General features: G+C 37.8%; 2 protein-coding genes across 2 annotated transcripts; one reads left to right on the top strand and one right to left on the bottom strand.

Annotated features, from left to right (window-relative positions):
- Positions 1 to 4,265: 4,265 nt before the first annotated feature.
- Positions 4,266 to 5,046, bottom strand: LOC119691728 (von Hippel-Lindau-like protein). The gene has a single exon (XM_038109811.2). It carries the CDS (start codon positions 5,044 to 5,046, stop codon positions 4,528 to 4,530), a length of 519 nt encoding a protein of 172 aa, XP_037965739.1. The 3' UTR covers positions 4,266 to 4,527.
- Positions 5,047 to 5,125: 79 nt separating this feature from the next.
- On the top strand, positions 5,126 to 13,189 carry LOC119691727 (trafficking protein particle complex subunit 2-like protein). Its single transcript, XM_038109810.2, has 4 exons — positions 5,126 to 5,259; positions 5,487 to 5,698; positions 5,829 to 6,005; positions 12,684 to 13,189. The coding sequence occupies exons 1-4, from the start codon at positions 5,173 to 5,175 to the stop codon at positions 12,727 to 12,729; spliced, it is 522 nt and encodes a 173-aa protein (XP_037965738.2). The 5' UTR covers positions 5,126 to 5,172; the 3' UTR covers positions 12,730 to 13,189.
- Positions 13,190 to 14,242: the final 1,053 nt, after the last annotated feature.

Below are 14,242 nucleotides of genomic sequence, written 5' to 3' on the forward strand. Positions count from 1 at the left end.
TTCTTCTTTCTTGTCAGTGAACATTTATATTATAGTCAAGTTTGAATGCCCGGTTTTGTTCAAGCACCTACTGATAGATTTTGTTCGATTTAATAGGACACATTTTGTAAGTATACTATAATTTGGTTCCTTGAAAACGCAATACATGTATGTACCATTTACTTTCTACAATCTAGTGTTTCTGAGTGCCGTAGGAACCCCTTAAAATAGTTTGGTTTGTCTGTTGCGACAGTATACGTTTTTTTTTATTAATAATTATGACGATAATCTAAGTTTCGCGTGAATGAAACTGGCTGTGATTAACTTTTTAATGTCAAGCAAGTACTTAGTGGGGTCGGTGCATTTAAAAACCCTATTTATCAGAACCAACCTATTTTGAGTGGAGACAAACCAATTCTAAAATATCCGATGCTTTAGTGCCAATTTCTCCATAGTCAGTTAGAGTATAACCAGGTATTAGTGATTGACTTTTGACACATTTGTCAAGAATTTTATATGGAGATGACATAATTGATAAACCAATCCCTGGTCGGTTAGATAACAGACTATGGAGAAATTGGCACTTAAAGGTGCAGATTGACAGACTACTTCAGATTGCAGCAAAAAACCTTTGGAGTTTATTTGGGGACTAGACGACACGTTATGAACGTAAATAAATCCTAACTAATATTATAAATGCGAAAGTAACTGTGTCTGTCTGTCTGTCTGTCTGTCTGTTACTCTTTCACGCCAAAACTACTGAACGGATTTGAATGAAATTTGGTATACATATGGTATAGACCCTGGGAAAGAACATAGGCTACTTTTTATTCCGGAATTCCCACGGGAAAACTTTTTAAGGCGAAGCGAAGCTCGCGGGAACAGCTAGTATTAAATAAATAGAAACCAGACGGGTTATTATATACTGACGAAAAACTAACGATCGCTGTCGTGCCATCGACACGTTTATAATAAATACAGCGAGATAGAGTCGTGGCTCATACAGCAACTCCCAACTCCCCATAATGATGAAACGTTATGTCGTCTGTCGCCTTTGCATCTTAATACAGTTATAAGAAAAGATAGGTCTAGTAAGTAATTATTATTGTGCCTATCTTATATTAGTGACATGCTATGAATTGACTGTTTGATAGGTACTTTTAAAAGACGGTGAGGTTTCTACTTAAAAGTTGTGTTGTAAAATCACATAGTGTTGTTCTACACAATTGTCCATAGATTTAGAATCAGGTTGTTGTGATTGTGTCTTTTGAAGTCATTGAATATCTATGTAGGTACTGATAAGAAATAAATGGCTTATATCAAGTTATTTTGCAATGACTCAATTGGTAAAAATATTGCCAGACTAAATTATTGTATCATTAACAGGAATACAGAAATCAACTATGTAATCTAAAATTAATCCGCAGTACTTACTTACCTATAGCTGTATTTAAACTATTATAAATAGAGGTTCAGCTTTTCGAATGTTTCCACAATAGTCAGTATCGAGCGATTAGGTTTAAAAATTATATGAACTTGAACGGGTAGGTATACTTCGATTCACGTGACATGACCAAAACTGGCTAAACATTGCCAATAGCCGCTCGTGAGAAGAAAGCTGTGTGTGTTTCTGTAAACCCCACGTTCCGCTTCATGTATCTGCTGTTGGCTGAAAGAAACAGACCTATTTTCAGCTGAGGTACATATTATAGTAAACATATTATTATCAGTAAAATTAGTCAAGTTACGTAGATTGAACTATATTCTACACAAGAACTACAACACAAGTAGTATTTAAGAACTGTTTATGATTTTCAAACTTAATTACTCTTTTATCCTACACTTTCTCAATCTGCGTGCAATCATCTAGATTTCGACAGGAAATGTATAATTACTCCGCTAGGTGGTCCGACCATGCTAACTTGGCAACTAGAGATAATTTTAAACTTGGAGTCTTATGAATGAAAAATAGTAAAAATAGGTAAGTAAAGTACCATGTAAGTGACAGAAATTAAGTTTAAGATGTCATAAGGTTCATGTCTTTGATGCAAAGTTAGCTATGTCGGACGTTAGGTACCTACATATTTTTGTGGTATTATGAAGAAAAATTAAATTATCTAAATCATCTTCTAAGGACTATGTATGTATAGTATGTACCAGTCGCTTGTAATAGTATCCACTTGTACCTTGTGAATGACATTGCTTATTTCAATTTAGAGTTTATTATTTTTTTATAATAAATTATTTTTTATATTATAACTGTTTTATCTTTCCTCCATCAACATTCCAGAATTCTATCATCATCAGCCAATAATCTACACTGCTGGACATAGGTTAGGCCTCTCCCAAGGAGCGCCACAACACTCGGTCCTCGGCCTTCCTCATGCAACCACTGCCGGTTAGGCCAATTTTATTTAAAGTTAGTGCAACAAACGCACATCTACTACCTGAATTCACAGTATTCGTGGAGAGCAAGCAATGTTTATTGTTAGATGATTTCCACCATTACAATAAGGTAAAAAGAAACAAATATATAAGTACATTACAGCAATATATTTCATAATGTTTGAACTATCTATACCTAACGTATATAAAAAATATGAATTAATAAGCAACATAGACCATTTCTTATAAATTAAGCTAAAAACATAGAAACTAGGTACAAAACTTCAATGCTGATATTTTAAAATAATATTAGCAATAACATAAATATTAAATGCTTTAAAATAATAAATTCTAAGCCTTACATATATATTATGGCACTCCGTTTACTTGCTCAAAATTTAAAATACATGACCAACGAAATAACAATTAGCAATTAAATGTTAATATACCTACATAATAGAATATTACAGTAACTTATATAGCTACTTCGATTAACATTAATTGGACACATTTATATTACGAAGAAGTACCCTAGACATTTATAGGTATGCAGGGTAGGAAAGTACACTACAATTATTTAGCTAGTGCTACAGGGACATTTTATTATCTTGAAAGGCGGTAAGACGATAGTAAACACTTACAATGCCTAAACACCCTAGACACCAATACTATAGGTATAGACATTCATGGAAAATCCTTGGTTTAATCGTTACAGATAGGTAGGTTATTATAATAAACTTGTTGAGTTCATGACCGTAAATAGAGGAACCACAACAGTAGTGGAACTTTTAATAAATATGTGGATTTATAAATACTGATTGACACTTCCAAATAATTATGTCCCATCCTTATAGGTAGGTACAATTAGATTCAAAATATAAACTCCAACTAGATTCTTATTATAACAATACATAAGTATAAAAAGTAAATAATATCAAAACACAGTACCACTGCGATCACAATGTATTTAAAAATACGTTGTTTTTAGTTCAACGCCAACCATATCACAGTCTTTCTCCAAATGCAGTACTTTTCATAAATTCTAAGCTCCAAATTTGTATTTTTCTTTTACAAACCACTCAAATTAAATTAATTTAGAAACATAGTACTTTACGTTCATAAATTAAGGGTTATTACCAAATATCTTTCTAGTGATCAGTGTTAAAACACATGATCAAACAAAACCTTTTCAAACTATAAACATAAATATCAATGATTTTTAAGTTCAGTTATTTTATAGCTATGCAGACATGAAATTGTTTCCAATATTCAGTAAGTAGGTCATAATATTATGTTTGTTTTGTATATTATTTAGACATGTAATTGATTTGTATCATTTAACTGCTTACTAATATAATGTAATTAACATTTTACAGTACACTGTTGGATATGGTCATAGAGCCAGTATAATAAAATACACATACTGACATCAACTTTACGATTATGAAGTGTGTAAAATTTGTGGAATATACTAGATTGTACTTCAGGTATTGTAGGAATAGCTTTAGGACATTAAACACATACATGTATTAATAAATATTTTGCTACAAGCTCGGACACTACTATTACCTACATCTATGTATGTTTCTTCCAAAGAGGATGAAAACGATCTAGTTAAAACATTTCTAGATACATACATTTAGCAATAATTTATTCTTTGGTATAATCAAGTATAATGCCATCGTTATACATACTAATTTCAGATTGTGTTATTCCATCTTCCTTGCTGATGGTGATGGCACAACCAAGCATAGGGATCAAACTGGATCAAATTGTAAAAATGACCATGTCAACACTTTATAAAGCTACGCCAAGCTCGCAAGCAGAAAAATTCTAATTGACACTTCATAGTAAATTTATGAAACTAAGAAATCGTCAAAACCACAAATTAGTTCAACAGATATCGCATAGCATCGCAACAGCCTCTACTCTAATGATTACAACATAATGAACAAAACATTCAAACCCAACCGGTTATAACAAAACAAGTATTAGATAACGGAAATGTGTGACAACCAAACAAGGCAATTACTTGTCTGTATTAGGCTGATAACCGAAAAACGGTAAGCAAGTCACTACAATGTTGTACACTAGATCCGTGATGACCAGGAATAGGAATGTGGATATTGTCTGTTTGAGGAGGTTTGTGGAGAATTGCCTCTGTCATGCGACGGGCTGCGGGGCGGAGGACCGTCGCACACGGAGCATGTAGTGGCGCAGCTCATCAGCCAGGGTACGGGGCAGCCCCAGCGAGGCCACCTGCTCGGGCTCCACGCGCCGCATCAGAGACATCATGGCGCAGAACCGCAGCGAGCGCACCGTCGGCACCGTGATGTTCCAGTTGGTGCGGAACATCATGCCGCCCACGCTCTCCGGCGCGCGGAAGATCAGCTTGTTGTTCACCACGTAGCGCTCCTTGGTGGCCGAGTCGATGAACTCCCAGGGGTGCGTGATGTAGGAGTTGATGTTGTAGTGCTTGCCCGGCTCGATGCGCACGTAGAACTGCTTCACGCCGTTGTAGTCGCGCCAGAACACGTCGACGGGGCGCAGGGTGCGGTTGGTGAAGCGCAGGAAGGCGCGCTGCAACGCCTCGTACGATCGAACCAGGGTACGGTTGCCGCTTGCGTCGACCTCGTAAAGGAAATCTGTACCGTTTTCACCCTCGTTCACGTTTTCCACCATTTTGAAGATATTCGATACGGTTAATTTTTAGATGATGAGCACGATTTTAGAGTTTTTGTTACGACGATGATGCAGTTTCACTAATTTTATTTGTTATGAATTATTCTAAAATCCGCGGGCCTTGACATGATTATTTTTTGTGTCGTTGGCAGCACTGAGTCGATTTTCGGTGTCACAATAATGGCTGTTTGCGTCGCTGTTATTGGAAAAGATGTGAGTTAAAACCACAGTTTTTCACTCCATTACACGTTTTTAATGTAAATTAAACATAATTAATTCGATCACAATAACACATTCACATCTGATATCCTGTAACTTTCTATAAATTCAATTTTCACTTGTAGGGATCGCCCCAGCAAAATCCATCAATTTACTTGATGTAATACCATGTGAAAATCTTACCATTATTACAGGGTAAAATCTGGTCAATTATGTTTCAGAATTCTCCGCTTTACATTGGCGGCGTCGGAAACGACACAAGTACCGACAATGAACTATCTCGACAGTGGTTGGTTCATACGGCTTTAGATGCTTTAGAAGAACGTCTCGCCTCCACTAACAACAGCAACACCAGCTCCGGCTCAAACGCAGCGCGAACAGATCTGCGAGACCTATACTTGGGATTGCTTTACTCAACGGATACGCACAAAATGTACGTGATCATTCATCTTATCCTGCCCGTTTCATTGAACTAAGCTAGCAAATGCCATTGTAGCCCCATAGCCTATTAATGAAACTTTAACTATTCCTCTCTTATGCATAAATTATATTTTGTGTTTCAGCTATGGATATGTGACGAACACAAGAATCAAGCTGGTGCTGGTGACTAACTCAGCGTCACCGAGTGGCAACAACATCCGCGACGCCGAGGTGCGGACCGCGCTGCGTCGCCTGCACTCTTTGTACGCCGATGCCATTTGCAACCCATTCCACTTGCCTGGTGATCAAATTACTTCTGCGTGAGTTTTCTCTGAATTAGTATATTCCTTTTGAAGAATGTTATTATTTGCACTGACTTTAAAGCTGTGTGGGATCGTTTTCCACCTCAATTTTGAATTGAATTTTTATTTATGGCAATCTGTCGGGTGTGCCAACAATTTCTGCCAGTATCGTGTAATGACATTGCATGTGTATTTATTTATATTGTATTAATTGAAGGGAGTTCTTGAAAACTTTACGAAATGTATAAATAAACATAATAGATATATACAAACTATATACAGATAGATCTATGCTACTATTTGAGGAATGGAGTTATAATTTGATTTTGTTGTTAACAATGAATTTACTTATAGCGATGATAAAATTAGGGTCATGGAAATTTAATAATAACTGATGAAAGTTTACCGGAAGTGGAACTTTGATTTTATATAGGTATGGATATAATGAGTCTAAACCAAAAATGGGGCAATTCAGGAAAACATGATCTAGAGTCCCCTCGTCCTGTCCACACTCACACATGGGCGAATCCCGTTGTTTTATTTTATTGAGAAAAGCAGGGGAGCAACAATGACCCAATCGAATTCTCCACAAGACGGAGACAATTACTTTGGGAAGATATTTAAATTTAAAAAACCACGGTCTAGAAGGAACCTTCGGTTGAATGGAGAAGTACAATCGACCCTTGAGTCGGCTTGATTTCTCCCATTCATGTTGCCAGGTAGTCAGGCTATCCTTAGCTGGGAGGCTAAGGAGGTCATACGTGGGAATATGGTAATGTTTTCGATCACTGCTGGCATCTGAAGAAGCTCTTTTTGCTAGCTGGTCTGCGTGTTCGTTGCCTGAGATACCAGCGTGACCTGGGATCCATACCAGAACAACTCTCAGACTTTTATCGCTGCACCTTCTAAGGCAGTCTTTAATCTGCAATGTGTGACTACAGTGGGTTTTACTTTTAACCTTTAACTGCCGACGTGGTCTAAACGCGCCACTAACAACGAGGTTACGTCTGAGAGACGTAGATATTTGAAAAAACATTTAAAAATAAAGTATTCGTTTTATTTAATTTATAACCACCCATAAAAATACTATAGTTAAATGGCTTATAATATATGGATAGTCAATAAAACAATTAGTTAATTTAACAAGAAATCAGCCTGTATTGATGAGACCCCAAGTTTTATTTGAACATTTTTAGGAACTTTTATTAGACGTATATATATTTTTTATTTATACACATATCAGTAGATTTTTTTTATAATTTTACTCTTTTATAACTAATAAAGTAAAATAAAAAAGAATCAGCACAAAAACTTAACGAAATAAAAAACTGACACTCAATCAAGTTAGCATATTTATGGCTTGCAGCTATTGCATATTTGTAGGCAAAATGTAAGGCACATGGGTTTCTTCCAGAGACAACATGATTTTTTTGTGCGTCTTTTTAGTAGACTTGGACAAATTGCACAGGTCTTTCGGGCAGGAGGCGAGAGGGCATATCTGTAGGACCAATAACTGGTTCAATGGAACAACGTAGTTCTCGCGGTGGTCTGATATTTCATCGCCTCGCACGTCCTGTCTCCTTTCTCTCAGTTTCCTATGATTATCAATTGCTTGATTTTTATAATCACTAGGTAGTGTCCTCTTTTTTGACCCTGAACTACCACTTTCAGACATTCCGTAGGAAAAAAACATATGTTAATTGCGATGTGACGACCTCAAGACACTAAGGTAGTACATACATTTACAACGTGGTGACGACCAAGAGACGTATCAAGTTTGGAACATAAACACCGTACTTACGTCTGTGAGACGTCTCGAGCTCCGCATAAAGCACCTGTGCACGCGTCGTAAGCGGGACGCCTACAGCAAGTAGAACACGCGGGGGGAGGAGGGTACTGAGGGGCGGAACCTTGGTAACGCTTCGGGTGAAAAAATATTGTCAAAATAAAAACGAGGCCGTCTGTGAGACAGGTAGGTCGGCAGTTAAAGGTTAAAAGGACATTGTGTTAGAGTTTGTAAGCAACTCAGGGAATCGGTAAAAATTACAGCCCTATCAATGTTATGGGCTTCAATAAATGAACAAGCTTCCAGAACGGCTAGACACTCCCCCGTGTAAACGGAGATTTCTGGGGAACAAACAAACATTAGTTCTATTTTTGAGTTTTGGTAGTAGACTGCTGCACCACAACAGGATGAATCGGATAGTTTTGATGCATCAGTGAAGAACAAATGCCAGTCACTCCACTTAGAGTTAACCTCAGAGTTAAATACTGAATTAGCGGCCGGTGTTTGCTTGTCTAAACCGAGGGATAGAATTATGTTGGGTGAATATTGGATACTACAGTAGGGGAATTCAAAGAGTGGGATATATTTAAATCTCAGAATGGGACAAATTTCTTCAATTTCCTGAATTTTTTTAAAACTGTTTAGTATTAGCGGAGGATTTTTATGTGACCAGTATTTACTTTTATTGCAATGACTATATAATATTTTTAATTTATCAAATAATGGGTGCGATAATCTAATAAATGCTCTAAATAAAAAGCGATCCGATAGGTATTGTCTTCTGATGTTAAGAGGAGGCTCAGCGCATTCGACCTGTAAAGCATTGACTGGGGAGGACTTCATGCATCCAGTTATTATTCTAAGAGCCTTGAATTGAACAGATTCTAGTTTTTTAAGGGCTAATTTGCTACATGGCTCTAAGAGGAAAGTACCATAATCTAGGACGCTACGGATAAGAGCATTATATAAAAGCTTTAAAGTATAAGGGTGGGCACCCCACCATACACCGGATAGGACTCTGAGGATATTTAAAGACTTTTCACATTTTTTAGTAATATAATTTAGATGGACTACGCCCGTTAGCTTAGCATCGAGAAAAACACCGAGAAATTTGACATTGTCATTGACTGGGACACTAGTGTTACATATCTTGACGTTAACTTCAGGGATATTACGTTTTCTGGAAAATACTATTGCACTGCTTTGAGGCGCTGATAGGTGGAGCCCATGCAAGTTAAGCCATTCACTGAGTGAGTCTAATGACAATTGTATGGATTCATTGGCATCTTCTATTGATTCACAGGGAATATATAGAGCCAGGTCATCAGCATATTGCAATACTTTACAGTCTGCGTTAAGGGAAGTGTGAAGCTTAGCTGTGTAGATATCATAAAGCAGGGGGCTAAGCACTGAGCCTTGAGGCAGTCCCTTCCATACAGTTCTAGTTCCAAAGTTCTCCCCAGGAACCCGAAGAGAAACATTACGAGACATAAGTAGATTACTTATGAGCTTTACTAACTTATCAGAAATGTTCAGCTGGCGTAATTTATACCTGAGCATTGAAAGCAGCACATTATCATAAGCAGAGGAAATATCTAAAAATACAGCTAATACGGAAGCGTTACTACTGAAAGCGATGCGGATATCTGAGATAAGAAGGCTGATGCTGTCCATGGTACTATACCCTTTACGGAAGCCAAACTGTGAATCTGCTAATAATCCTTGGCTTTCGACATACCACTCTAGCCTATTTTTAATTAGGTGTTCCATAATTTTGGAGAGGGCTGAAGAGAGAGCAATAGGGCGGTAATGGTCGGGGTTGTCTGGTGCCTTTCCGGGCTTAAGTATAGGGAGGATGACTTGGCACTTCCAAGTGTTTGGAACATAACCCAGATTGAGGCATAAATTGATAAGGTTTAAGAAGTATTGTTGACATTTGAGGCTAGCTTCGGAAATAAACGAGTAAGGAAAGCCGTCTATACCTGGGGCAGAATCGTGAACGTATAAAAGAACGGAAGAAAGTTCATTCATGGTAAAAGGGGAATCTAGAATACTGTTCAATGGACCACTCTCTGAATAATATGGTAGGTCGTCTTCAAGTGGAACAAAAGGGGGAGCAAGTTTGTCAAAGAAAGCTTCTGCAATGGGTCTCGGGATTGGGGGGGAGTTATTAGGGGCACATCCACGTCTATATCTATTAATAGATTTCCATACCAGGGAAGGGGGCGTAAATGGAGATAGTGAGGAGCAGAATTTTTTCCAGCTATCCGTTTTCTTTTTACGGAAAACTCGTCTAGATTTTGCAAGAAGTTTTTTATATGATAATAGGTTTTCAACTGACATATTTAGGTTATATACTAGTTCAGCTTTATTCCGTTCTTTTATTAAATCAGAGCACTCACTATCCCACCACGGGGGAGAGGATATTTTGCCCGAATGAGAATTTTTAAGAGGAAATGAAACATCCGCCGCAGAAGAGAGAGAAGAAGAAAAGTTTTCAAAGCACGAAGTTATATTTGAAGGGTTTGCATCAGGGAGATGCTCAATAAACGTATCAAGAGAATCCCGATATGACTCCCAGTTGGCATTTGATAAATTATACTTGAGGAGGGGGTTAAACTCCTTATGGGGAACTGTTTTATTCAAAAAGGTTATTTTGATTGGGAAGTGGTCGCTTCCATGGGTACTATTAAGTCTATTCCATTGCAAACTGGAAGCTATGTCAGCACTGCACACTGTCAAGTCAACACAACTTTTATTCTCACCCGGGCGAGTCAGACGAGTGGGGGATCCATCATTTAAAATGCACATATTAAGGTCATCAAAGAGATCTGCAAGAGCGGTGCCAAATACGTCACAATGGGTAGAGCCCCATGAGTAATGGTGACCATTAAAGTCTCCAAGGAGTATTAATGGGGGGGGAACGGAAATAATTAAACTATGAATATAGGGGATAATTCTGGTATTTGGTTCAGCTACGTAAATGGAAATAAAATTTATACCTTCGGCTTGAATACCAATGACATTGACGTCATCGTCAAAGGGAGAAAGAGGGGTGGGAGTCGAGGGAATGCAGTTGTTCGTTAAGATGGCAGTGCCACCATGACCATCGGGTCTGTCATCTCTGAAGGAGCTAAACCCTGGGATGTTAAAGCAACAGTTTGGCTTAAGCCAGGACTCACTAATGGCAAATAAAGATGGAGAATGTTTGTTAATCAAGTAAGAAATTTCATGTTTTTTAGGAGCTACGCTCCTGGCGTTCCACTGGAGGAATGTTAGCGGGGCCATTGTTAAATAATTTTACAAGCTGAAATATTTGGGATGCAACGTGGTCAGGTAGAGATGAATTATTTTTTGAAATAATCTGAGACAAAAGTGTTAGGAGAAGTTCAATTATTTGTGAAGTGGAGTTATCAGATGATGAAGGTTGAGACGCGTTTTGGAGAGCGCAACCATTAGAAGAAGATGGGAAAGAATAGCTATTAACAATGGATTGATGAGCATGTTTATCATAGCCGGAAGGCAGCGGAGCGTGAGATTTTCGATGTTTTGTGACGGTTTTTCTGTAGGAAAATGAAGAAGGAGCGGGTTGAGATAGACTGGGTTGAGACACGAATAACGACGAACTCTGAAGGGTCTGGGGGATAGAGTTGGTTATGTCCGCATAAGAGCGAGAGACAGACGGGAATTTTTTGGAAGCTTCCTCGAAAGAAATATTTTGTTCAGCCATGACTACTTTTATGTTTTTTTGTCTCTGGTATTCGGGGCAGGATTTACTTGTAGCGTAATGTTTACCATCACAGTACATACAGCACGCATCTGATTCTGCAGTGGAGCAACTATCACTGGAGTGATTGTCTCCACATCGGAAGCATTTTGGTTTGGAGCGGCACTTGGTTTTGGTATGGCCATATCGGCAACAGTTGAAACATATTATGGTGGGGAAGTGGTAAAGCTCTACTGTTAGCGAGGAGTAGCAAGCGAATACTCTCTGAGGCAAGATTTGTCCGTCAAACGTGAGAACTACTGATTGGGAGGGACGCCACTCTGTGGTACCCTCTGCAGACTTAAATCTGTAGTTTATGCGCCTAGCTTTGATTATTTTACCACAACCCGTAGGGACAGTTAAATTTGAAATAATATCCTCTTCTGACCATTCTGGAGGGACTTCTTTGACCATGCCCATACGTGTAATATTGTAGGTTGGGATACTGGTCAAATAGCCCTTCAGCGTTAGTTCTGGGTGGACAATAAAGGCATTGGCAGATTCTGGGGATTTAAATTCAACGGCTACACGGTTGCGGCCAACTCTTTTAATTCCGTCCTGCATGATATTTGCTATTTTTAGTTTCATCAGGAGCTGTCCAAATTTGATCGGGTGCATTGTTGATCCTGAGTTTGATTCCTGCTCGTAGCGAGAGACGTGAACGAGGTAGGGGGGTCTGTCCATAGCCGAGTACCGAGCTCGACCAATTGAAGTTTTGATGGATTTTACTGTGGGGGTTTCATCCTCACTGTCCTTGGATATAGGACGCTTTCTCCTATTTTGCTCAATTTCCTCATCATCATTAGATAACGGGGAATAAGGAGGGGGTAAAGGGGAAAGAGGGTCAGAGATGTCAGGATCAGGGGGGGCTGGGGGCGGTCTATCCCTGTCACCCTCCATGGTCCTCAGACATATAAAGCTATTATACGATATTTACCAGATTCCAATGGAACACAAACATAAATATATAAACACAACACTTATAAATCGTCAGGGATTCAAGACAAGCAAGAAAGCTAGCAGCAAATAAGTTTTTTAAGCAAGAAATGGATATTTTATGCAAAGCACATGCGACACCATAAACACTTCCAGCGAAAAAAAAAACCACCTCAATTTTACTAATGTGTTTTTATATTTGTTTCAGGAAATTTGACAAGCAAGTGAAAAATCTGATGGCGAACAACATTTAACTATTAACTAATTTATTTATACATATTTTTATGGGTCTTTCATTATGGTGAATTTTTATTAATGCTTTTTCAACCTGCTCTGTGCGAATGTAATTGAAAATAATAGCCTTAAGTAACCACTATAAAGTTTACGCGAACGTATTAATCTGTCTCGGTGGTTTTATAGGTACATTCATGTCACTAAAATCATAAAAGTCTGAGTTTTATTTTTAATATAGGCACTTTAATTTTTATTTTTAATGTAACTGAAATATGTTATTAAATACCTCCTGAAATAGAACATTTTTACCGAAGGGATGAACTCCGTCTTTTTCGTTTCCGAGGCGGGGTTTGGCGCCTGAGCGTAGCGACGGCTCTAATAATCCGGGAGATAACATAAGGGGCTCTCCCGAGGTAAACACTTTGCTTTTCATTACAAATGCGAGGGAATAAAAAATAAAAACATGAATTTAAAAGATAATCTTTCGTATTTCTTTTCTTCTACTACTATGCGTAATATAAAATAAGAAAAAGATTCCCTCACCTCCACTACCAGGACGCAAATTCCATCTGATGAAAGTTCAAGAAGGCTTTCACTTGAAATTCATCATAATTCATAATGTATTGCAATTTGTCCTTGGGCTTGAAAAGTGCTATTTTCTCCCTGGTTAGAGGCTGATTGATTTAGGTAGGTATGATGATGATGAACTGCTGGCCCACGACAGGGAAGGATGGAAACGCCTGGTGTCAGCCCCAGACTCCTCGGAGGAGTAGCGGGATTGAAGATGAAGAAGATGATGAATAAATAATATTTAAAATTTAAGAGCTTTGAGCAAAACATTTGTTTATGTATGGCAACACAGTACACAAGAATTACAGTTTAGAAATGTAGATGTGTGCGTGATGTAGGAAATTCGATTAATGATTTCTAAACAGGACAGTACCAACATTAAAATATAAAGAGAAGAGAAACTGTCTCTCACCAGAATTGAAGCGCTAACAGTTTTTTTATAATTCTAGAATCCTTTTCATTTGTTTGTGTATTGGTTATAAATAGCAAAAATATATTTTATTTTTATTAAGATTTTTATACATTTGTTAACTAAATACTTTAATGCAGTGAACGTCTCATAATTATTTGAGTTTTTATTAAGATCCTTCTTCTTCTTCTTCTTCCTTGCCTTATCCTTATTTAGGGTCGGCTTTGTTGGTCATGTCACGCCATTTTACCCTATTTTATTAAGATCCTTCTTGTATAGTAAAAACTCGAGCTGTCGAGCGCTCTAGCACTATTCAAGTATTCACAGACTAACTGTCAGATTTTTAATCTTTTTCTGTCATTTAGCGTCTCTTACTCTCAGTGTTGCCGTTAGCGTACATTTTACACATTTGACGTACTATTTGAGCCTCCGATGTGTCATGTGTAATCGGTCCATGTTATGTACCTTTTGAACTCCAATATCATGTGTAAAATCTTCGTTTATGGACTATTTACTTCGTGTATATATATACGTACCTTTATTTTACCGTAAAC

The sequence above is a fragment of the Plutella xylostella genome, chromosome 20, assembly GCF_932276165.1.
Source record: "Plutella xylostella chromosome 20, ilPluXylo3.1, whole genome shotgun sequence".
NCBI classification, from domain to species: domain Eukaryota; kingdom Metazoa; phylum Arthropoda; class Insecta; order Lepidoptera; family Plutellidae; genus Plutella; species Plutella xylostella.

What these genes read in the sequence shown, in the direction of transcription:
- LOC119691727 (XM_038109810.2), top strand. Translation starts at nt 5,173, where the DNA reads ATGATTATTTTTTGTGTCGTTGGCAGCACTGAGTCGATTTTCGGTGTC. An exon ending in TCGCTGTTATTGGAAAAGAT is followed by an intron (nt 5,260 to 5,486) that starts GTGAGTTAAAAC and finishes ATTATGTTTCAG; the next exon opens with AATTCTCCGCTTTACATTGG. An exon ending in TCAACGGATACGCACAAAAT is followed by an intron (nt 5,699 to 5,828) that starts GTACGTGATCAT and finishes TTTGTGTTTCAG; the next exon opens with CTATGGATATGTGACGAACA.
- LOC119691728 (XM_038109811.2), bottom strand. Translation starts at nt 5,046, where the DNA reads ATGGTGGAAAACGTGAACGAGGGTGAAAACGGTACAGATTTCCTTTAC.